Source organism: Bos javanicus, chromosome 8 (genome assembly GCF_032452875.1).
Source record: "Bos javanicus breed banteng chromosome 8, ARS-OSU_banteng_1.0, whole genome shotgun sequence".
Classification (NCBI taxonomy): domain Eukaryota; kingdom Metazoa; phylum Chordata; class Mammalia; order Artiodactyla; family Bovidae; genus Bos; species Bos javanicus.
Window position 1 is genome coordinate 23,315,707 of NC_083875.1, and position 25,304 is coordinate 23,341,010.

The 25,304-nt window shown below is 42.7% G+C and overlaps 2 protein-coding genes across 2 annotated transcripts; both read right to left on the reverse strand.

Moving 5' to 3' along the window:
* Positions 1 to 2,815: 2,815 nt before the first annotated feature.
* Positions 2,816 to 3,541, reverse strand: LOC133252512 (interferon omega-1-like). Its single transcript, XM_061425155.1, has one exon. It carries the CDS (start codon positions 3,539 to 3,541, stop codon positions 2,954 to 2,956), a length of 588 nt encoding a protein of 195 aa, XP_061281139.1. The 3' UTR covers positions 2,816 to 2,953.
* A 9,438-nt stretch (positions 3,542 to 12,979) lies between these two features.
* LOC133252514 (interferon omega-1-like) lies at positions 12,980 to 13,773 on the reverse strand. Its single transcript, XM_061425157.1, has one exon. The coding sequence runs from the start codon at positions 13,624 to 13,626 to the stop codon at positions 12,994 to 12,996; it is 633 nt and encodes a 210-aa protein (XP_061281141.1). The 5' UTR covers positions 13,627 to 13,773; the 3' UTR covers positions 12,980 to 12,993.
* Positions 13,774 to 25,304: the final 11,531 nt, after the last annotated feature.

Consider the following 25,304-nt stretch of genomic DNA (forward strand, 5'->3'; position numbering starts at 1 on the left):
AGAAATTCTTAAAATAATAAAAGTTGAAATATGGTGAATGAAATGTATAAATTGCTGGGATCTTTGTTTATCAATTTTATAAATGAACCCTAGCTTGTTACTGCAGGAACTTGGGTATACCTCAATAATAATATTTTCTGTACAGCATGTTGACATATTGATTATTAAACTCCTTCTTAGAAAATCTTACTATTTGAAGATAAAGAACATACCTATTTCCAGTAATTAACGCCCTGTTCAAATCTCAGCCAAACATAGGTCCATGGTGCTGAATAAAAGATATGGTGGGTGTGCATGAGATGCTTCAACATATTTCAGATGGTCAAATATCAAAGTTTTGGCTTAGCTTCTGGTTCAAGATGGCAGAGTATGAGGACATGCACTCATCTCCTGCAAGAGCACTGAATTCTCAAGGAGCTGTTAAAAACCATCTACAGGAGGACTCTGGAGCCCACCCAGAAAAGATACCCCATGTCCAAAGACAAAAAAGGAATTATAATGAGATGGTAGGAGGCACTCAAGCACAATAAAAATAAATCCCATACCTGCCCATTGGGAAACCAACAAACTGGAAAACAATACAACCAAAAAAGTTATTTCACTATTGTGAAGGATCTAAGACTCACGTCAGGCTTCCAGGTCTGCAAATCCAGCAAAGGGCCTAGGAATCCCCAGGAAATCTGACTCTAAAGCCAGCAATATATGATTACAAGTCTTCCACAGGACTGTGTGGAAGAGAGACTCCATTCTCAAAGGGGACAAACAAAATCTTGCGAGCACCAAGACCCAGGGGAACTGAGCAGCAGTGACCCCGAAGGAGACTGAACCAGACCTACCTGCTAAAGGTGGAGTCTCCTGTGGAGGTGGGTCAGCAGGGGCTTGCCCTGGGGGCAAGGGGACTAGCTGCAGCAATCCTGGGAGGTGCCGCTTGGTGTGAGTCCCCTGGGGGTTTCAGAAAATCACACTTCAGTCATTAATAATGTTTCCCACTTCTTTAGTATGAGAAGGGTAACAACTGGTTTCTGAACCCGTTGTTGGGTTTTGCCTTTCAGTAGCAATGTGGAGAAGGCAATGGCACCCTACTCCAGTACTCTTGCCTGGAAAATCCCATGGATGGAGAAGCCTGGTGGGCTACAGTCCATGGGGTTGCTAAGAGTCAGGCACGACTGAGCGACTTCACTTTCACTTTTTACTTTCATGCATTGGAGAAGGAAATGGCAACTCACTCCAGTGTTCTTGCCTGGAGAGTCCCAGGGACAGAGGAGCCTAATGGGCTGCCGTCTATGGGTTTGCACAGAGTCGGACACAACTGAAGCTACTTAGCAGCAGCAGCAGCAGCAGCAATGCAGAGGCTCCTAGAGGTGACATTGCCAGCAAGTATGGACAAGGGACTTTATAGAAAAGAGACCTAGGATCCAACCCTTACAGCGGAGGACTGGAGGGCAGAAATACATTTCAGAGCGCCTGCTCTTTCCTTCTTGCCTCTGCATGTGTTTGATTTTCTGGATTGATATGAGATCTCTGTTCTTTCCTTATTATTCATCTTTGTATTGCATCAAAGCATTTTCTACTAATTCATCTTTCTCAAAGATTTTTATGAACTCATAGGAGTGCTTTTGGACATATGAAACCCAGAAATTGGAATTATCTTCAGCATACAGCAAGGAAAGTTCTCACACTGAAAACACTATGAAACCAGCACAGAAGTGGAAAACAAGATACCTTTGCCAAAGGGCCAGCACCTTTCCATGCTGCCCTCCAGTCGCTGTCTCAGGGCGGCTGTCCTGTCTTCTCCCTGAGGGCAGCCACTCCGTGATTCTCACGGTCCTGATGATTTCTGCCAAGCACGCTTGATGCCTCTTGTGTGATATGGACTCATTGAATCTAAACCGTAAGCCTATGAAAACTACTCTTATTGTCCTCATATTAAAGATGAGGAAACTGACCTGTTGTGTTTGTGAGATTTTTCAGGGTCACACTGTTGGTAAATAGCAGAGGTGGGATTCAGAGGTTTTGGAATTTCTAGAACTCTCCTTTCACTTGGGCTTCCACTCTGACTACACCATGCAGCTAGAAGAAACCAGCACAGAACAGAGCTCCTTTGTGGAGGCAGTGAAGGTATTGTGGAAGGGAGTGAATTGCTCAGCAAGGCAGTACTGAGGAGAAGGTGGGAGGCAGAGTAATAGGAGTCAGGAGCAGCCAGACAACACCATATGGCATCAGCTTTCCAGCAGGAGGTGACTGCTTCCCTCAGATATGTCTATCAGCCATTCTTTAATGAGTGGGTATAAATTAGTTACGCCTATGACATCAAGACTAACCATTTTCTACAATTTCATAATCTCCTTTCTACCTGTTTTCTCTTTGGCACCCTCGACAGCTTGTAGGAACTTAATTCCCCACCAAGGCTCCCTGGAGGGAAAACTCAGAGTCCTAAAAACTGTACCACCAGAAAGCTTGAAGAACTCCACCTTTTGACGGACATTTGTTGAAAAGTGATAGAACTGTTCCACAGTATAAAGGGAACAAACACTGATTTGTGATAGGTATATATAGACAAAATAAGGATTTAGATTTTCAAAATAAAAAAAACTCAAGAAGTTTACCTTGATAAGTATTTAATAAATAAAACAAATTACAATTTTAATGAAATAGGGGAATATATTTTCTAAATTTTAATACAATGTAAGCATATACATATTTTATATGAAAATATAAAATATTGAGATAAAGTAATACATTAAATAAATAAAGTATAAATAAATAACATCAAACAGTCATTGCTTATGGACTGATACCCCTTTTATATCTACTTGCTTACTAATACAGTATTACTATGTATTGGCTGAACTAATTGATTAATCTGGTGGTTAAAGAAGAAACCAGAGTCTTCTGAAATGGCAACACCAGAGTGTGCAAGGGTGATATGGAATATTAGTCATTGAGAGTCATGTCAAGCTGAGTTCAGGTCTCCATCCATTATTCTTAACCTTTCTTGCAAGCTGGTTGATGAAGAGAAGGATCTCATGATTTCCACTCTGACAATTTCCCAGGCACAGTCACTGTATTCCTTCTCTTTCAGGTAGACATGGATGCCCTGGAAGTACCTCTTCACGGCCAGTGTGGGGCCCATCCTTCCCAGGGAAGAGTCTTTCTCTCCCATCACCAGGCCCAGGCAGGTGTCCAGGTCATCCAGCTGCTGATGGAGTCCAGTGCTGAGCTGCTCCAGGAGGGTGGTGTCCCAGGCAGCAGAGGAGCGCTCTGTGTGGAAGAGGTTGAAGGTCTGCTGGAGCATCTCGTGGAGCACAGAGATGGCCTGGGGCTCCTGGAGCTGGCTGCCCTCCACCATCTCCTGAGGGAAAGCAAAGTCTTTTCTGTCCTGTAGACAGAAGCGAGGGGAGAGTCTCTTCATTTGGCCCAGGAGCCTGAGGTTCTTCCTGCCAACCAGCACATGGTTTTGAGACAGGTCACAGCCCAGGGATCTTCCCGAGCTGTAGCTGACCAGCACCAGGGCCATCAGTAGAGAGAGCACGAAGGCCATGGGGAAGATTAGGCTGCTGCTGGGCTGGCTGAGACGGCGTCTGGTGGAACCTTGAGGTAGGTTCTCTGATGCCATGCTTTCTAAGCAAGGCCATTAAATAGGGAACACAGTAATTTTCATTTTCTAATCATTTCTATACACTTTTACTTCCTATTTTCATTTTTCTGTTATGTATTCTGAATATGGTCAAAGAAATTGTCATCAATTTATAAACTACTAATTTTCCCTTTTCCTAGTAACTTCAGATGTGTTATCCAAATGGATATTCATCATCAAATGAGAAGGTCTTCATCTTATGTTAGAATTGAAGTACATTTGTAATTACACACATATTGCTCCCTGTCTCTCATGCATAAATGTTCCTCTCCTCTTGTCCAGGAACACATTTGTAGCCCTCATCTTAGGCTCCATTTTCCCCTCTCACTTTACCTAGGAAGCCAGGCTCCCTCAGCCCTATGGTTTCCGTATTTATTTAGGGATTTACCAGATCACTGTGGCAGTTGAGCTCTTTGAAACAAGATGGGTTTTCCTTAGTGTTTGATTTAGAGAAGAGGCTGATTATTATCAGTCCATGGGTTTACCCCACGTTTTTCTTCCTTCTAGAACACGTTCCTGCAGGTCCATGTGGCTGTGTTTTAGGGAACCACAAATCAGGGCCATTACAGACATCACCCTTTCTTTCTGTAGAGACCTGTCGACCTCCACAAACTGGGCCAATACCCCCGCCAGAATCCTGGTTCTTCTCAGGGAACATGGGTGAGGAGACTCTACATCCAGGATAATTGTATTTCCCCAGCAGCACCTCACTCCCAAGGGAGAGATCACATGGAGCCACCCCCTGTCCTCTGGAATGACAGAGTCCCTTTCTCACCTGCTGGACTCCCTTTCTGCTGACAGGCTCACCACATCCTGTGGCCTCAAAATCTCCTTCTGTGGAGGGCTTGTTTATTTGTTGGGAAAATAAATTATCTTCCTGAACCCCATCTCTCCCCTGGAGCGTTTCTCTGAAGGAGCCGAGTTCTCGGTGTTGACCTCCTCTTCTCCTAACCTGTTTCCCCAGATATCCAAAATATCAGCAGTGCTCAGATGCTGAGAGCAAAAGTGTGTTTATGTGAAGGAATTTCCAACTGCAGTCATTTTGCTTTTAGTAGATAAATAATATCTAGTATGCCAAGTATAGTTTTTATTATTCAATTCTTTGAATTAAAATGTTCAACACTTGTTCTGCTCAGAGTTTCTGAGCTGGAGGAAGGAGATTCAGTGCTGGTGTTGTCTTTTGTGGAAGCTTATGTAACAGAATCTAGTGAGTTACAGTCATGTGTTCGGGCAGTTGATTCCACCCGGCATCTCTGTTCCTCTCTCTCTCTGTCTCCTCTGAGAATGCAGGGCAGTGAGCCCAATATATTAGATCAGGAGAAATAGCCTTCTTTCCTTGAGTGTAATTTTTAATTTAAACTTTTTATATTCACTTAGTGACTTATTGGACAAGATTCATCTCACTGCTCCTTCTCTGGTTGTAATTCAGGATGAGGTGAGAACAAGAAAGGGAACTAAAGAAAGGCAGAGGGGCTGCATCACTTTCAAGAGGTTATATTTTTTTGTTTCTCTTTGCAATTTTGCTAGAAAGTAAAATTCCACAGGTGGTGTGTTGGCAAGTAGAAAACAAGGGTAAGTCTCAATGTCATGAATATGAAAGAAAGGAAGTGGCTTTCCCTGACACAGTGATGTATTCTGGGTTAGCAAACTTCAGTGCAGGATAGCTGCGGCCTAGGCTGAGGCAGAGGGGAAGGATCAAGTCAATAGGAACAACAGAAAGGCTGGGACATGGCTGCTTCTGATAGAATCTCAAGGAAGGCCAAGTCCTGAGTCCGTGGACTGCCCTCAGCTTTGTAAGACCAGCCACCTGATTTTTCTTTCCTTTAATCCATATGTGGTCAGTATAAGGGGAGAAGGAAGAAGTCACACGCACCAGCTCATGGGAGTCAGGCAATCAGAACCCCAGTTGCTAGAAGACTAACCCTCCCCTCTCTCACAGGGTCAAGGAGACCAGCCTTGCTCTGCATCTGTGACAAATCCACCTGGGCAATGAGAAGTTGCTTTGAAAAAATTAGAATGAAAGAGAATGAAATGATTCCAAAAGATCCTGATCTTAATCTGGGTAACAATAATTATGATATTAAAAATGTTAACAATTTTATTGATTGTAACCCTAATCTCCCTAATATCTCACCTTGTGGTATCATCACATTGATGGGTTGGGTTTCTTAAGAATTTTAAATGTATTTATTTTATATATTTATTAGGCTGTGCCAGGTCTTAGTTGGGGCATGCTGGATCTTCCATATTCCTTGTGTCAGATAGGATCTTTACTTGTGGCATGGGAAGTCTTGGTTGTAGACTGTAGGCTCTAGTTCCCTGACCAGGAACAAGACATCGAAATTCTAGGAGGGTGGAAAAATTTTCTAGAATCTCTTCCTCAGTAAAGTACTTCAAGTGCTGTAGGATTTCTCTCCATTATGTACAAGGCCTTGCTCAAAAGGGAGGAAAGTTGGGCTCCTGGGCTCTTCACAGTCTTGTGGGCATTCCCTCTCCTAGAATGAACACTTAGGGATTCAACATGAAGACCCTTGACTGTGTTAAGAAACTTGCAGTCAAAGCTTCTCTTGGTTGGACTGAAGGTGGAGTAAAGAGGTTACTATTGGTTATACTGATATGAAAGATTGCTATCATTCTCTAAGCTCCACATTCTCGGGCTAATTTGCAAACTTTGTATTATTTGAAGTAAAGGACTGTCCTCTGTGACTGCTATTAAAGTCGTCTGGATGTTTTAGAAGACAAAATGAACATTCGGTGTCGGCTACGCTCAGGAGCCCCAGATTGTGTGAGACTAGAGCTTCCTGCTGCTCCCAGTCCCTGCTCTTCATCAGCTCTGAGTACTGGCCCTCAGCTGCTCTGTGCACATGCTACCTCCTTCCTCCTCGTCCTGCCTCCAAAGTCTTCTCCCCTGCTCCCAGGAGGACAGTCATCATCCCCTCCTGGAATCCACATCGACAAACACATTGTCATATATGTGTGTGTGGTCAGCACACTTTGGTGAGAGAATGAAGAGAATGCTATGAATTAACCCATATTCATTATTATGCCACTATTATCTGCAGACTACCAGAAAACAGGAGCAATAGTCCTGTAAATAACTGAAGAATTCAAATCTTATGTATTAGACACTTCAAAAGGAAATGCAGAGAGATATGGCAATTTAAAAATTGGTGCAATTTAAAAATTCCACAATAGAGTATGGAATCACACCTCTAAATTTTCTTTTAGACTAAAGAAGAGAGATTGAGGCTCAGGTTTTTCTTTCAAACTGAGTTGACTCATATAGATGAATATTTCCTTTTGGATTGAGATGTTTCCATGAGTATATTTCATTTCCAGTGTAATAACACAAAAGAAGCATCGAAGCTGTGACATTCTCTGATGCCCAGGAAGAAGGGAAAAGTTTCTCCATGAAAACAAAACTGAGAAAGTGTAGAAAATGACAATTCTGCCCTATTTACAGATCTTATTTGGGGGAAGGTGCTGGGAAAAGCTGGATAAAGGCTGGCACAGCCCAACATCTGCAGCATCACCAAGCTCACCAGATGCCAACACCTTCCCTGATGACACGGAGGGTGATGTTCTCCAGCCCTGGAGAATGGTGATCATCACCATTGCTACCTTCTGAGAGACCAGGAATCCCCCAAAATCAGCACTTCAGTAAAATTCAGTCCCATGGCTCCAGCTCAACAAGATGCTCAAATCTGCCTTTCCTGCGCTCCAGCAACCGGAGGCAATGGCAACCCACTCCAGTGTTCTTGCCTGGAGAATCCCAGGGACTGGGGAGCCTGGTGGGCTGCCGTCTAAGGGGTCACACAGAGTAGGACACAACTGAAGCAACTTAGTAGCAGTAGCTGCGACCAGGAGGGGACCACAGAACTCCCTGTAACAGAGCAACTGGCCTTTCTCGCCCAGCAGACCTGTCTCCAGGTCCAGTGCCTTGAACTCCAACTCCACGTCCACCGGGAGAACTGGGGAGTCCGTGTAGGCAGGAGTCTCCAGCTGAGCTAGGTGCTGCTGGGGCCCAGGGAGAGCCTGGGGCCTTGGGAGCAGTGAGGAACCTTCCTTTTTGGGCCAGATGGCCCAGGGGAGCTTTGCAGGAGTTTGGCTTAGAACTTGATTTCTGCACCTGCCCCTGAGTCCATCCTCCCCTTCCTGGGAAGAGATTTTAGCCAGAGCAGTTTACACTGGTGCCCGTTTATGCTGCGACTGATGGCTGGAAATCTGAGCATGTTGTGGCACAATTTCAGATTCCGGGTTGTTTCTTGGGGAAAAAACTAATTTGGGGAAAGGGGAAAGGCATGTACATTCTGGACAGTAAGCTAGATATTGGGACCATCCAGTGGAAAGACTTGAGGACAAGACTGAGACTTACAGGAGGCCCTGGGGAAAGGGAAAATGATTTTATTTATTTATTTATTTTTTGTCTTTTGTTTTCCTTAAATATATTTTAAAAGAATATTTCTTGAAACAAGTTTTTGGTTCATTTGTTCAGTCAATTTTGCCATTCATAAATCAGTTATTCAGTGAATTGATTTTTATTTTTATTTTTTTAATTTTATTTTATTTTAACGTTACAATATTGTATTGGTTTTGCCATATATCAAAATGAATCTGCCACAGGTATACATGTGTTCCCCATCCTGAACCCTCCTGCCTCCTCCCTCCCCATACCATCCCTCTGGGTCATCCCAGTGCACCAGCCCCAAGCATCCAGTTTATTTAATATAAATGGTTAATTTCTCATGCAACATTCAAGTAGTTGAAAATATTTAAAATGTATAAAGAAGTCTGAAACTCACACCAAGTCTAAATATTCCTTATGCTAAAACAAAACTTTAAGTTCCTGCCTTCAGTGGAAGCAAAATCATCTGTAATGTTTTCAAAATTACTTCTTTGTTCACCTCAGTTCAATTGAGGGAAAGCCATATTTGAGAAACTTATGACCCAGTAGCTACCTTAAATAATTAATCTCAATTTTCAAAATCTTTTTTTCTTCTCATTTCCTTTAACTAAGGATCTTACGTTAAGCTTTGGAATCTATACATAGTTTTGCATTGGAGAGTTTTATTAACTTTTTAAGAATGTCATTTCATACAGATAAGTGCTTTAAAATTCATAATCAAGATGTTTTTTAATTCAGCATAATGTAGGTTTACACTTAATATACCATTTCCTACCTAATAAGCATCTTATATGCCAAATGCATTGATTGCATATTGATTTGATGCCCACTAAATATCTCGGTGTGCTTGGTACAGTCATGTGATTATTTTATTTGCTAGTAAAATTTCAAAATGTGTAGATATGTTTTGTACAATACTAAGAGTCAGGCACAACTGAGCGACTTCATTTTCACTTTTCACTTTTGGGCATTGGAGAAGGAAATGGCAACCCACTCCAGTGTTCTTGCCTGGAGAATCCCAGGGACAGAGGAGCCTAGTGGGCTGCCGTCTATGGAGTCTTACAGAGTCGGACACGACTGAAGCAACTTAGCAGCAGCAGCAGAAGCAGAAAAGATTAACTTATTCTAATTTTCAGAAGTGAGTTTTTGCATTAAAAATTAGAGTTGAGCAAGGCACAGATAAGGCATAATCATCTTTAGGGTAGACATAAAATAATGGAGAAACCTTTGTATACACCTTTATATACACTGTTGTCACAGTAACAACTCTCACATGTTTAATGTGGCCCTGATGCTTTATATAATCTACTCATTTAAGATAATTCTGTAAGTTGTTATATTAACATCATATAGAGTACAGAACATGAGATTTTATACTGAACAGAGTATAATATCTCATTATCCCTATTTTGATTTTAATTGGAGAATAATTGCTTTACAATGTTGTGCTGGTTTCTGCTATACAACAATGTAAACCAGCTATAGGTACACACATATCCACTCCCATATCCTTATTTTAAAGCTGAGAAAACAGTAGCATAGGACAAAAAACTCAACTGGACGAAATGATGCAGGAACTTGAGGGAAAACTAAAGAGATGCCCAGATAACAAATATACTGGTCACCTGAGAAGACAAGAGTAACCCGCAAAAAATAAAAACAAAAAAATGCAGCAAGATTGTCATTTTCAAACAGTTTAACTGGTAAAACTCTTTTAAGCTTATCATTATTATTATTATCATTATTACACTTAAACTTTTATTGACAACCCTGAGGACCAGTAGTATCCTACCATTGTGCACAATGCTGGGTGGGAATAAGAAATGGAGACTTGCTCCTGCTCTGGGGAGTCAATTCCTACCCATCTAAGGGACTCTCAGAAGGTCCTGATGGAGGATGTGTGTAGGGGAGGGGAGTTTAAAATGAAAAGAAAGACTTTGATCTTGAAAAGTACAGATTATAGGAAATTCTTAAAATAATAAAGGTTGAAATATGCTGAATGAAATGTATAAATTGGTGGGATCTTTGTTGATCAATTTTTAAAAATGAACCCTGGCTTGTTACTGCAGGAACTTGGATATACCTCAATAACAATATTTTCTGTGCAGCCATTGACATATTGATTTTTAAAATCTTTCTTAGAAAATCATACTATTTGAAGACAGACAATATACCTATTGCCAGTAACTAACCTCCTGTTCAAATCTCAGCTACACGTACGTCCATGGTGGTGAATAAAAGATATGCTGGGTGTGCACAAGATAGTTCAGCATATGTCAAATGGTCAAATATCAAAGTTTTGGCTTAGGTTCTGGTTCAAGATGGCAGAGTAGAAGGACATGCACTCATCTCCTGCAAGAGCAACGAAATCGCAACTAGCTGTTGAACAACCATCCAGAGGAGGACTCTGGAGCCTGCCGAAAAAGGATGCCCCACGTCCAAACACAAATAAGAAACTACAAGATCCAGGAGTCTCTCAAGCACAATAAAAATAAATCCCATACCTGCCAGATGGGAAACCAACAAACTGGAAAACAATAATACCAGAAAAGTTCTCCCACTATTGTGAAGGTTCTGAGCCTCATGTCATGCTTGCAAGCCTGGAAAGGGACTGGGAATCCCCAGGCAATCTGACTCTGAAGACCAGTGGGATTTGATTACAGGACTTCCACAGGGTGGTGGGAGAGACTCTTCTTGCAGGGGACAAACATAATCTTGCATGCACCAAGACCCAGGGGAAGGGAGCAGTGACCCCACAGGAGACTGAACCAGACTCTCCTCCTAAGGTTGGAGTCTCCTAGGGAAGTGTGGGTCAGCAGTGGCTTGCCCTGGGGACAAGGGTACTAGCAGCAGCAATCCTGGAAGGTGGCCCTTGGTGTGAGTCTCCTTGGAGGTTGCCGAAAATCAAGCACCTCATTCATTAATCATGTTTCTCACTTCTTTAGTATGAGAAGAGGTAAAGCTGGCTTCTGAACCATTTCTTGGGTTTTGTTCTTTCAGTAGCAAAACAGAGGCTCTAGGACGTGACATTGCCAGCAAGTATGGACAAGGGATTTTATGGAAAGGAGAACTAGGATCCAACCTGGGACAGCCCAGAACTGGAGAGCAGAACCACACACTTCACAGCCCCTGCTCTTTCCTTCCTGCCTCTGCTTGTGTTTGATTATCTGTACTGATATTCGATCTCTATTCTTTCCCTATTATCGTATTTATGTTAGATCAAGCATTTTCTACCAATTCATCTTTCTCAAAGAGTTTTTTATGAACTCACAGGAATGTTTTTCGGAGAAGGCATTGGCACCCCACTCCAGTACTCTTGCCTGGAGAATCCCATGGATGGAGGAGCCTGGTGGGCTGCAGTCCATGGGGTCACTAAGAGTCAGACAGGACTGAGCGACTTCACTTTCACTTTTCACTTTCATGCATTGGAGAAGGAAATGGCAACCCACTCCAGTGTTCTTGCCTGGAGAATCCCAGGGACGGGGGAGCCTGGTGGGCTGCCGTCTATGGGGTCACACAGAGTCGGACACAACTGAAGTGACTTAGCAGCAGTAGCAGCAGCAGGAATGCTTTTAGAAGTATGAAACCCAGAAATTGGAATGCTCTTCAGCATACAGCAAAGGAACGTTCTCACACTGAGAGCACTATGAAACTAGCACCCAAGTGGAAAAGAAAATTCCTTTGTCAGGGGCCAGCACCTTTCCATGCTGCTCTCCAGTCACTGTCTCAGGGCAGCTGTCCTGTCTCCTCCCTGAGGGCAGCCACTCCGTGATTCTCACAGTCCTGATGATTTCTGCCAGGAGCACTTGATGTCTCTTGTGTGATATGGACTCATTGAATCCAAACAGTAATTGTATGAAAACCACTCTTACTGTCCCCATATTAAAGATGAGGACACTGACCTGTTGTGTTTGTGAGATTTTTCAGGGTCACACTCTTGGTGAATAGCAGAGCTGGGATTCAGAGGTTTTGGAATTTCTGAACTCTCCTTTCACTTGGGCTCCCTTCCTGTGGCTCCCACCCTTAATACACCATGCAGCTAGAAGAAACCAGCACAGAACAGAGCTCCTATGTGGAGGCAGTGAAGGTATTGTGTAAGGGAGTGAATTGCTCAGTGAGGCAGTGCTGAGGAGAAGGTGGAAGGCAGAGTATTGGAGTCAGGAGCAGCCAGTCCACACCGTATGGCATCAGCTTTCCTGCAGGAGGTGACTGCTTCCCTCAGATATGTCTATCAACCATTCTGTAATGAGTGGGTATAAATTGGTTATGCCTGTGACATCAAGACTAACCATTTTCTACAATTTCATAATTTCCTGTCTAACATTTTTTTTTTTTTTGGCACCCTCCACAGCTTAGAGGATATAAGTTCCTCAACCAAGGCACCCTGGAGGAAAAACTCAGAGCCCTAACAATGGCACCCACAGAAAATTCTCAGAATTCCACCTTTTGACAAACATGTCCTAGAAAATGATAGAAATGTTCCACAGTATAAAGCGAACAAATACTATTTTGTGCAATGTATATGTAGACACAATAGGATTCAGGTTTTCAAAATAAAATTTCAAAATAAAAATTCAAGAAATTTATCTTGATAACTATTTAATAAATAAATAACAATTTTAATGAAATAGGGAATATATTTTTTCAATTTCAATACATACACATATTTTATATAAAATATAAATATGATGAGATAAAATATTACATTACATTAACTAAAGAAAGAATAAATAAATAACATCAGGGCAGTCATCGCTTATGGATTGATACCCCTGTACTTGATTACTTTCTTATTACTACTGATATGTATTGGCTGAGTTAATTCAATAAATTTGGTGGCTAAAGCAGAATTCAGAGTCTTCTGAAATGACCCCGGGTGAGTTACAAGGATGATGTGGCAACTTAGTCAGTGAGAGTCATGTCAAGGTGAGTTCAGGTCTCCATCCATCATTCATAACCTTTCTTGCAAGCTGGTTGATGAAGACAAGGATCTCATGATTTCCACTCTGACAATTTCCCAGGCGCAGTCGCTGTATCCCTTCTCTTTCAGGTAGACATGGATGCCCTGGAAGTACCTCTTCACGGCCAGTGTGGGGCCCGTCCTTCCCAGGGCAGAGTCTTCCTCTCCCATCACTTGCCCCAGGCAGGTGTCCAGGTCGTCCAGCTGCTGATGGAGTCCAGTGCGGAGCTGCTCCAAAAGGATGGTGTCCCAGGCAACAGAGGAGCGCTCTGTGTGGAAGAGGTTGAAGCTCTGCTGGAGCATCTCGTGGAGCACAGAGAAGGCCTGGGCCTCCTGGAGCTGGCTGCCCTCCACCATCTCCTGGGGGAAAGCGAAGTCTTTTCTGTCCTGCAGACAGAAGCGAGGGGAGAGTCTCCTCATTTGGCCCAGGAGCCTGAGGTTCTGCCTGCCAACCAGCACATGGTTTTGAGACAGGTCACAGCCCAGAGATCCTCCTGGGCCATAGTTGACCAGCAACAGGGCCATCAGTAGAGAGAGCACACAGGCCATGGGGAAGATGAGGCTGCTGCTGGCCTGACAGAGACGGTGTCTGGTGGAACCTTGAGGTAGGTTCTCTGATGCCATGCTTTCTAAGCAAGGCCATTAAATAGGGAACACAGTAATTTTCATTTTCTAGTCATTTCTCTACACTTTTACTTCCTTTTTTTGATTTTCATGTATGGGTTCACAATATGATCAAAGAAAACAATCTAAACTACTAATTTTATCTATTTCTCAATAACTTCAAATATTCCCAGCCAAGTGGATATGTATCAATGAAATGAGAAAAATCTTTGTCTTAAGTCAGATGTACTTTTGTAATTACACACATTATTGCTCACTGTCTCTCATGCATAAATGTTGCTCTCCTCTTATCCAGGAACACATTTGTAGCCCTGATCTTAGGCTCCATTTTTCCCTTTTACTTTACATGGGAATCTAGTCTCTCTCAGCTCTGTGGTTTCTGTATTTTTTAGGAATTTACCAGATCACTCTGGCCATTAAGCTCTTTAAAACAAATGATGGGTTTTCTTCAGTGTTTGATTTACAGAAGAGGCTGATTATTACGAGTCCAAGATCTTCTTCCATGTTTCTAGAACAAATTCTAGAACAATTTCCTGCAGGTCCCTGTGGTTGTGCTTCAGGGGACCATGACGTCAGGACTGTTACAGATATCACCTTTTCTTTCCACCATTTTCTTTCTGGAGACCTGTTGTCCTCCACAGACTGAGCCAATAATTCCACCAGAATCCTGGTTCTTCTCAGGAAACATGAGTGAAGAGACTCTAAATCCAGGACAACTCTATTCTCCAAGCAGCACCTTGTAAGGGAGAGATGACATGGAGCCTCACCCTGTCCTCTAGAATGACAGGGTCTGCTTCCAAACCTGCTGGATACCCTCCCTGAGAGCAGGCTCAATCCTCAGAATCCTGAGGGCTTGAAAATCTCCTTTCTGTGGAGGGCCTGTTTACTTGTTGGGAAAAAACTCATCTTCCAGAACCCTTCCCGCTCCCCTGCAGTGTTTGTGTGAAGGACCCTGTTACTCTGTGGTGACTTCCTCTTCTCCTGGTCTGTGTCCTCAGGTGTCCATAGTGTCAGCAGCCCTCAGACGCTAAGAGCAAATGTGTGTTTGTGCAATAAGTGGAGGAATTAATCCAACTGCACTCCCTTAACCTTAATAAAAATAAAAAGGACCCAGGTATCGAACCCGGCTGTCCTGCCTCACAGAACAAGTCTTGGCCATCTGAGCTACCAGGGAAGCCCTAGCCTTGGTAGACAAATAATTTTTATTTGACCAAGTATAGATATAATTATTCAACCCTTTTACTATTGAGCACTTGTTCTACTGAAATTTTCTGAGCTTGAGGTAGGAGATTCAATGATGATGTTGTTTCTGATTAGAAGCTATTTCACAGAACCAAGGGTTGAGCTTCATTTGTTCATTCAGTTCAGTTCAATTCAGTCGCTCAGTTGTGTCTGACTCTTTGCAACCTCATGGACTGCAGCACACCAGGCTTCCCTGTCTATCACCAACTCCCAGAGCTTATTCAAACTCATGTCCATTGAGTCAGTGATGCCATCCAACCGTCTCATCCTCTGTTGTCCTCCTCTCCTCCTTCCTTCAATCATTCCCAGCATCAGGGTCTTTTCCAATAAGTCAGTTCTTCATAACAGGTGGCCAAAGTGTTGGAGTTTCAGCTTCAGCATCAGTCCTTCCGATGGATATTCAGAACTGATTTCCTTTAGGATGGACTGGTTGGATCTCCTTGCTGTCCAAGGGACTCTCAAGAGTCTTATCCAACACCACAGTTCAAAAGCATCAATTCTTCGGTGCTCAGCTTTGTTTTATAGTCCAACTCATATCCATACACGACTACTGGAAAAACCATAGCTGTGTTTGACTAGATGGACCTTTGTTGGTAAAGTAATGTCTCCGCTTTTTAATATGCTGTCTAGGTTGGTCATAACTTTTCTTCCAAGGAGCAAGTTTCTTTTAATTTCATGGTTGCACTCACCATCTGTAGTGATTTTGGAGCCCCCCAAAATAAAGTCTGCCACTGTTGCCATTGTTTCCCCATCTATGTGCCATTAAGTTGTGGGACCAGATGCCATGATCTTAATTTTCTGAATGTTGCGCTTTAAGCCACCTTTTTCACTCTCCTCTTCCACTTCCATCAAGAGGCTCTTTACTTCTTCTTCACTTTCTGCCATAAGGGTGGTGTCACCTGTATATCTGAGGTTATTGATATTTCTCCTGGCAATCTTGATTCCAGCTTATGCTTCATCCTCCCAGAATTTCTCATGATGTACTCTGTATATAAGTTAACTAAGCAGAGTGACAATATACAGCTTTGACATACTCCTTTCCTGATTTGAAACCATCAGTTGTTCCATGTCCAGTTCTAACCGTTGCTTAAGCCAGCTGAATTCCATGGCATCTCTGTTCCTCTGAGAATTCAGGGCAGTGAGGACCAAGCTAGTAGGTCAGGAGAAATACCCTTTTTTCCTTTACTTGAGTGTAATATTTCATTTAGTTTTTAATAGCCTATATTCACTTAGTGTGGAGAAGGCAATGGCACCCCACTCCAGTACTCTTGCCTGGAAAATCCCATGGACAGAGGAGCCTGGTGGGCTGCAGTCCATGGGGTTGTGAAGAGTCGGACACGACTGAGCGACTTCACTTTCGCTTTTCACTTTCATGCATTGGAGAAGGAAATGGCAACCCACTCCAGTGTTCTTGCCTGGAGAATCTCAGGGACGGTGGAGCCTGGTGGGCTGCCATCTATGGAGTCACACAGAGTCAGACACGACTGAAGCGACTTAGCAGCAGCAGCAGCAGCATTCACTTAGTGACTTACTGGACAAGATTTGTCTCAGTGCTCCTGATCTAGTTCTAATTCATCATGAGATAAAGGAAAGTAAAGAAAGCCATAGGGGCTGCATCTCTATCACTTTCAAGACTTTAGATTTTGTTTCTCTTTGCAAGTTTCCTAGAAATTGCAATTGGAGATGTGTTTTGTGGACAAAAACAAAGCAAGTGTAAGTCTTCAATGTCATGAATGTGGAAGAAGGGAAGTGGTTTTCCCCTGACACAGTGACGTATTCTGAGTTAGCAAACTTCAGTGCAGCACAGCTGGGGACAGGGCTGTGGCAGAGGGGAGGATGAGGCCAGTGTGAACAAGGAAAGGCTGGGACACAGCTGCTTCTGACGGAAGCTCAATAAAGGCTAAGCCCTGGCTCCATTGACTGCTTTCAGCATTGTATATTAGTCGTTTGATGTTTCTTTCATATAATCCACATGTGATCAGTAATAAGGAAAGAAGGAATAAGACACACCCACCAGCTCATAAGAGATTGACAAGCAGAACCCAGTTGTTAGAACAATAACCCTCTCTGGCAGGATCATGGAATCTAGCTTTGCTGAGCATTTGTGTAGGTGATAAATACACCTGGGCACTGAGAAGATGTTTGGGAAAGCTGGAATTAAAAGGAAGGAATTAGATGATTTTAAAGATTCTGATCTTATTCTAGATAATAGTAATTGTGATATTAAAAAATAATAACTATCGGGGTGGGGAGCACATGTGTGCCTGTGGCGGATTCATTTCGGTGTATGGCAGAACCAATGCAATGTTGTAAAGTTTAAAAGTGAAATAAATTAAAAAAAAAATAATAACTGAATTTTATTGCTTGCTACTAATGGACTAGCCACTTTTCTAAGTTCTTTCAAATTTTGACTCGGTCTTCTCATTAACACTATTAGGTTATAGTCAGTCATGCAACTAGAGAGAAACATAAATCTTGACAACCAAACTATTCCTAATGTACCAAAGATACAAGGGAACACCTTAGTGGCTCCACAATGATTTTTCTTAAAGAACCCATCAAAAAAGTCAAGAGTTCAATTGAAGATGATATTTAGGAATGAATGAAACAAGTAGATCCAGGAGAGTGAGATGACAGAGGACCCTAATCCACCTCAAATGCCAAAGGGTACTAGTCTATGGTTTTGTGGGGTGATTCGGGTGTGGTCTGAGTGAACAGAACTAAGTTCTAATCAAAAACACAAAATCACTGGTGTGTAGTTAGAATAGACTAGATATGTCTGTCAAGTGAAGAAGAAAAAGAAAGCATTTCCTAGAGTTTCCTAGAGGTCTAGTCATCAGGATCCTATATTTTCACTGCTGCAGGCCGGGTTCAATCCCTGATTGGGGAACTGAGATCCCACAAGCAGCACAGCAAGAACTCTTAAGATTTTATGAGTTATTTCATCAATGAAATTTAGTGAAATGTTATTAAACCTACAGGAGCTGACTGACTCCTGAAATCTTTGTCGTTTTAACTCTTGACTTTTCCAGTGAGTTTAAGAACAAAGAAAAAGCACCTACCCATTTTAGCTCTGATGTTTCTCCTTCAGGATGACAACTAAAATGTCATTTGCCATCTTGTTCTACACGAATGAAGTCACTATACCCACTGCAGTCCCTGACCTCCAGCACTCCCTGATAGGAGTTAAGGGGGGAGATCAGGAACGAGGCTGGGAAAACTGACACAGCAGGCCAGCAGAGAGTTAGATAACTCCCAGAGAAAATTTTTGAACCCAGTTTTTGCAACTTCTCATACTTAGAAAAGCACGGACATCGTTTATAGAGACATCTGTTCCTCCTGACCCTCAGCCTCCTTCTACCAAGATGTGAGCTTGATGCCATGTAACCCCTTTACTACAAACACGTGTACACTGACCCTCCGCTAAGGCCTTGAGCAGGTCCTCAGAGCTGAGGAGAGCCTGTCTTCCAGCCTGTAGTCCTCAGGAAGTCTTCCCCCAAAACTGAACTCCTGGCTCTCACACTGCTGGATATTTTTCAGTCGACAAGGACCTCTCCCAGGAGACCTCCTCAGGTCAGCCTGTTGCTCTCGCTCTCATTCTCTTTCATTTCCACCTCCAGTCCAGACGGCTCATCCTGTGGTCCACTGAGTCCAGTGAAGACCCTCTGCTCTTTCTTTTTCCAGCCACTAGTCATGATGTGGGCTTTGAAGAGACCTCATGTGTGACCAAGAGGGAAGAGCACACAGGCTTCCTGGACAGAAGCAGTGCAGGTTTAGTGTATGTGCTGCCGAAGTGAGCACAGCAGCACCGGTTTTGAGGGGCTCCTTATCAGGGAGGGTCTGGAATGAACTCCAGAGTCAGCCTTATGATCTTACATGGTTGTGTTTGTTTAAATTTCTAGCCTCAATCTTTTAAATATCAAAAATAATACTATGGGGTTGAAATAAAAATATTACTTAGGAAATCATTTGTTAACAAAATGATATTTTTAGCAGTAATATAGGAATGGTTTTTGCTTGTGTTAGGGCCCTAATCCTCTGGAAGGGTTCCAAACCGAAAATGTACTTTAAATGTCCTCTATCTTTAAACGTATCTGCTGCTGCTGCTGCTGCTAAGTCGCCTCAGTCGTGTCCAACTCTGTGCAGCCCCATAGAGGGCAGCCCACTAGGCTCCTCTGTCCCTGGGATTCTCCAGGCAAGAATACTGGAGTGGGTTGCCATTTCCTTCTCCAATGCATGAAAGTGAAAAGTGAAAGTGAAGTCGCTCAGTCGTGCCCAACTCTTAGCGACCCTACGGACTGGAGCCTACCAGGCTCCTCCATCCATTGGATTTTCCAGGCAAGAGTACTAGAGTGGGGTGCCATTGCCTTCTCCGTTAAAAATGCTATATGTACCAACTGGAGAGAAGAGAGAGGATCAATCCATCAATGTCCTCTTTCGCAACTGCCCACATTAAATACATGAATTTCCACAAAAATCGTTGTTAATTTTAGAAAACGTGATCTTCCAGCGTGCACATTACTGTCATATGTCCTGCAGGGAAGGATCTGTCCCACTGTTGCTAAATGTATTAAAGCCCTGACTGTGTCCCTTCTATGCAAGCTTGTTTGATCTTGTTTGTCCCTCAAAAAGGCAAAGACACCATGATGGAATTTAAGAGCTTCCCTGGATTGCATTGTCCCCAGGCACCTCTTGTCCTGCTGTGTGATAACTTGCTGGGTCCTAAGGAAGAAACAAGTCTGCAGCTGTGACGGGAGTGACCGTTGCCCCTTTCAGGACTCTGCAGGCTGCTGTGGTATGAATGTCACCCATGGGGACACAGCTGGTGGCCAGGCATTCATGCTCTGTCTCTGTGCTCTCAGCATCCGCTCAGTCTTCTCATTCTCTGAACAGGAATGTTGTGGAGAAGCACTTGCCTCAGTGCAGCTCATCTGTGTTGTTCCATGTCCTGAGGACCTGCCGCTGCTCCACAAACACTTTAAAGTTCTCTGTTCTCCTTCCAAGTTCTCAAGCTGCTGCTGACTTTCAGCTACATGTTTCCTGCACTTTGGGCCTTTGAGCAAATGAGACTCCTGACCCAGGCAAGCTCCTCCTAGTGTAATCAGCACGTGGAAGAGCCCAGGGAGAGGCACAGAGGAGCCCCTGGTGTCTCCACCATTGTTCACTGTGGTGCAGTTCCCTCTATTTAGTGTGTTTCTTTGGGAGGCTGGACAGTCTGGACCTGTAGTGCTTTTCAGGCAGAGTGGGTAAAGTCATAAGAGAGTGTCTGACAGACCTAGAACATTAACTCAGGTTCTGCTTTTTGGTTGGTGGCTTTGCTGTCTTAAGGGTAAATTCACAACCAGAAAGCGTAACAGAGTGGAGAAGGCAATGGCACCCCACTCCAGTACTCTTGCCTGGAAAATCCCATGGATGGAGGAGCCTGGTAGGCTGCAGTCCACGGGGTCGCTAAGAGTCGGACATGCCTGAGCGACTTCACCTTTCATTTTTCACTTTCATTAATTGGAGAAGGAAATGGCAACCCACTCCAGTGTTCTTGCCTGGAGAACCCCAGGGTCGGGGGAGCCTGGTGGACTGCTGTCTATGGGTTGCACAGAGTCGGACACGACTGAAGTGACTTAGCAGCAGTAGCAGCAAGCGTAATAGAGAAGGACACAGCTGTATGAATGGAGAGGACACCTTCATGCAGAGTGAATGAGGAGAGCACACTGGGGATTTCTATACTGGGAGGAGTGAATGATTGTGATATTTGAGTGTAAGAATGAGACCCAGGGGAGCAGAGATGGAGCAGAATGGTGCCATGTATCAGAATCAGCAGATAGGTGCATGGTATGTTATATATGTAGTGTGCTTTATTACTTCATTTTTCACACATGTATATATTATTATTTTATCATGTATATAATTACATACAATCGATGAAACACTTCCCCACAATACTTTTATTTAGGTTGTTATTGTTTTGCAGTCAGTGAAAGAGGGAGGGTAGAATTCATTATTTCCATTTAGATTTATATGAAAGAAAAGAAAACATGCTCTACCTGTTTAGCCCTCACTCAGTGGGTGATACTTGGCTAAGTGCTCTTAAATGTTCTGCTTTTTCTGACACTCCAAACACTAGGAACATTTTCACTCACTTTATATTTGAGGAGACTGAGGCTCAACAAAGTTCAGCAATTTCCTTGATTACCCGTCTAGACTCGATGCAGGATCTAATATCACATAGAAATCATTTTTTAACTTTCAGCCCATTTGATTCTCAGCCCTTTTTTTTTCTTCTCCGGTGCTTTGCGGAGATCATTTCTCCAGGTTGCCTCCCAAGTGCACTGGATGCTCCACCTCTGGGCCCTTTGCAGACCCTCCTTTACTTTCTCAACCTTCAGAGTGGCAGGTCCTCGTGAGCTTTAGGTCATCTTCTCATTCTACACGCTAATCCTAAAGCACGACATCCATATAAGCTTCTACCAATGGGAAATGGGAAATCTGTCTTTAGGTGTTTCTTGGGCACTCTATAGACTAATCAGCTTTCTCCTCTTCCCGAGAGGCCTCAACCAGATTCTGGTGGGAGAATCCCCTTTTGTCTAGCTCTCATTGTAACAGGAAACTTAAATAATTAAGCATGATTATTGCTTTTATTTCTCTTCCAAACTAAACCCTCCAAAAGAAGAGGTTTCATATTTGGTTTTTCCACCTCTGTGTTTTCAGAACTGAAAGTATATCTGAGATATATATATATATAGATAGATAGATATAGATATATATCTGATATAGAAATAAACAATTTTAAATCGGATATCTGATATAGAAATATGCAGTTTTAAGTTATAACCTGCTGAAAGAAGTGAGTAATGAGTAGAATTCTTCATCCATGTTTCAGTATGCATTGTGAATTTAAGCTATTTCTTTTTATAAGAGTAACAATTCCAAGCTGTCTTCTGGGGAAGAGTTTTGTAAATTAAAGGAGAAAATAATTTGAAAAACAATAAAGGTAAGTATCTTTTCTTCTATTTGAATACATTATAAATTTGAACATGATAGTGTATGAACAAAACTATTCTAAATACCATACATAGTATGACTGAGGAAAAGTACAGGGTGAATATATTAGAGCCCTTTGCACTCTAATCGCTGTTATTTTGACTCCTGATCTGATCATTCCTAAACCTCTAGTGTATCTGAGACTAATTGGGATACTTGCTGTGTCCTCAAACTGCGTTCTTCAGCTTTTAGTACCGTAAATGTCTGTTAAAAGTTGATGATGATGGACTAGAGAAAAGGAACGGAGGTAAATTGGCCTTGACAGTGATCATTAGCATTCATTTTGGGAGGAGTTGGGCTGTGTCTACTTCTAGTTCTGCCTTTGTTTCTGCCCTCTTGATTTTGTACATCAACTACACTGGCTTATGGTACTGGATTGGTCTTCTTGAAAACAGATTTATTAGACGTGTTTGACAAGTAACCACCACAGGAGAAAGGCGTATGTCTTGTTCACCATTCTGTCATGAGCACAGAGTTCATAATAATTACACTGAATTCACAAAGAGTATTCTTAGAGTTTCCATCAGACTTCCCATCAGAATCTTCTATTGACTTCACTTATTGGCCTTCTTAATAGAAGGAGTTAATAGGCATCATTAGCTGACTGAGTACATTTCTACTGAGCCTCTTGGATCATCATTTTCATCTCATAGTGGAGCTGTAGGGTCTGTGATGCTAGGTAATCAGCCCTCATGCTTTCCTGATTTCAGAGTCTTTGTAATTTTATATGTTCTATTTCATTTAGTATTTTTTTGGGCAGGGGTTGTCTTTCTACTTCTGAATTACTTTCTGTATCATTTTGAGGTTGTAGCTTAATAAGAAAGTAAAAATGGAAACATAAAAGGGCCTGTACCATGATTTTCCATAATGTTCAATTCATCATTGATTTTCTTCCCCATTCAGCTTTCTTGGAAAGCTGTCACTGTGTTGGAAGCATTGAGGCAAAAGGAAAACAAATGCTATTCTAACTATCAGATCAGATCAGTCGCTCAGTCGTGTCTGACTCTTTGCAACCCCGTGAATCACAGCATGCCAGGCCTTCCTGTCCATCACCAACTCCTGGAGTTCACTGAGACTCACGTCCATCGAGTCAGTGATGCCATCCAGCCATCTCACCCTCTGTTGTCCCCTTCTCCTCCTGCCCCCAATTCCTCCCAGCATCAGAGTCTTTTCCAATGAGTCAACTCTTCTCATGAGGTGGCCAAAGTACTGGAGATTCAGCTTTGGCATCATTCCTTCCAAAGAAATCCCAGGGATGATCTCCTTCAGAAGGGACTGGTTGGATCTCCATGCAGTCCAAGGGACTCTCAAGAGTCTTCTCCAACACCACAGTTCAAAAGCATCAGTTCTTCAGCGCTCAGCCTTCTTCACAGTCCAACTCTCACATCCATACATGACCACAGGAAAAACCATAGCCTTGACTAGACGAACCTTTGTTGGCAAAGTAATGTCTCTGCTTTTGAATATGCTGTATAGGTTGGTCGTAACTTTCCTTCCAAGGAGTAAGCGTCTTTTAATTTCATGGCTGCAGTCACCATCTGCAGTGATTTTGGAGCCCAGAAAAATAAAGTCTGACACTGTTTCCACTGTTTCCCCATCTATTTCCCATGAAGTGGTGGGACCGGATGCCATGATCTTCGTTTTCTGAATGTGGAGCCTTAAGCCATCTTTTTCACTCTCCACTTCCACTTTCATCAAGAGGCTTTTTAGTTCCTCTTCACTTTCTGCCATAAGGGTGGTGTCATCTGCATATCTGAGGTTATTGATATTTCTCCCGGCAATCTTGATTCCAGTTTGTGTTTCTTCCAGTCCAGCGTTTCTCATGATGCACTCTGCATATAAGTTAAATAAGCAGGGTGACAATATACGGCCTTGATGAACTCCTTTTCCTATTTGCAACCAGTCTGTTGTTCCATGTCCAGTTCTAACTGTTGCTTCCTGACCTGCATACAAATTTCTCGAGGGGCAGATCAGGTGGTCTGGTATTCCCATCTCTTTCAGGATTGTCCACAGTTTACTGTGATCCACACAGTCAAAGGCTTTGGCATAGTCAATAAAGCAGAAATAGATGTTTTTCTGGAACTCTCTTGCTTTTTCCATGATCCAGCAGATGTTGGCAATTTGATCTCTGGTTCCTCTGCCTTTTCTAAAACCAGCTTGAACATCAGGAAGTTCACTGTTCACATATTGCTGAAGCCTGGCTTGGAGAATTTTGAGCATTACTTTACTAGAGTGTGAGATGAGTGCAATTGTGCAGTAGTTTGAGCATTCTTTGGCATTGCCTTTCTTTGGGATTGGAATGAAAATTGACCTTTTCCAGTCCTGTGGCCACTGCTGAGTTTTCCAAATTTGCTGGCATATTGAGTGCAGCACTTTCACAGCATCATCTTTCAGGATTTGAAATAGCTCAGCTGGAATTCCATTACCTCCACTAGCTTTGTTCATAGTGATGCTTTCTAAGGCCCACTTGACTTCACATTCCAGGATGTCTGGCTCTAGGTCAGTGATCACACCATCATGATTATCTGGGTCGTGAAGATCTTTTTTGTACAGTTCTTCTGTGTATTCTTGCCATCTCTTCTTAATATCTTCTGCTTCTGTTAGGTTCATACCATTTCTGTCCTTTATCGAGCATATCTTTGCATGAAATGTTCCTTTGGTATCTCTGATTTTCTTGAAGAGATCCCTAGTCTTTCCCATTCTGTTGTTTTCCTCTATTTCTTTGCATTGATCGCTGAAGAAGGCTTTCTTATCCCTTCTTGCTATTCTTTGGAACTCTGCATTCAGATGTTTATATCTTTCCTTTTCTCCTTTGCTTTTTGCTTCTCGTCTTTTCACAGCTATTTGTAAGGCCTCCCCAGACAGCCATTTTGCTGTTTTGCATTTCTTTGCTATGGGAATGGTCTTGATCCCTGTCTCCTGTACAATGTCACGAACCTCATTCCATAGTTCATCAGGCACATCAGGCACTCTATCCATCAGATCTAGGCCCTTAAATCTATTTCTCACTTCCACTGTATAATCGTAAGGGATTTGATTTAGGTCATACCTGAATGGTCTAGTGGTTTTCCCTACTTTCTTCAATTTAAGTCTGAATTTGGCAATAAGGAGTTCATGGTCTGAGCCACAGTCAGCTCCTGGTCTTGTTTTTGCTGACTGTATAGAGCTTCTCCATCTTTGGCTGCAAAGAATATAATCAATCTGATTTCGGTGTTGACCATCTGGTGATGTCCATGTGTAGAGTCTTCTCTTGTGTTGTTGGAAGAGGGTGTTTGTTATGACCAGTACATTTTCTTGGCAAAACTCTATTAGTCTTTGCCCTGCTTCATTCCATATTCCAAGGCCAAATTTGCCTGTTACTCCAGGTGTTTCTTGACTTCCTACTTTTGCATTCCAGT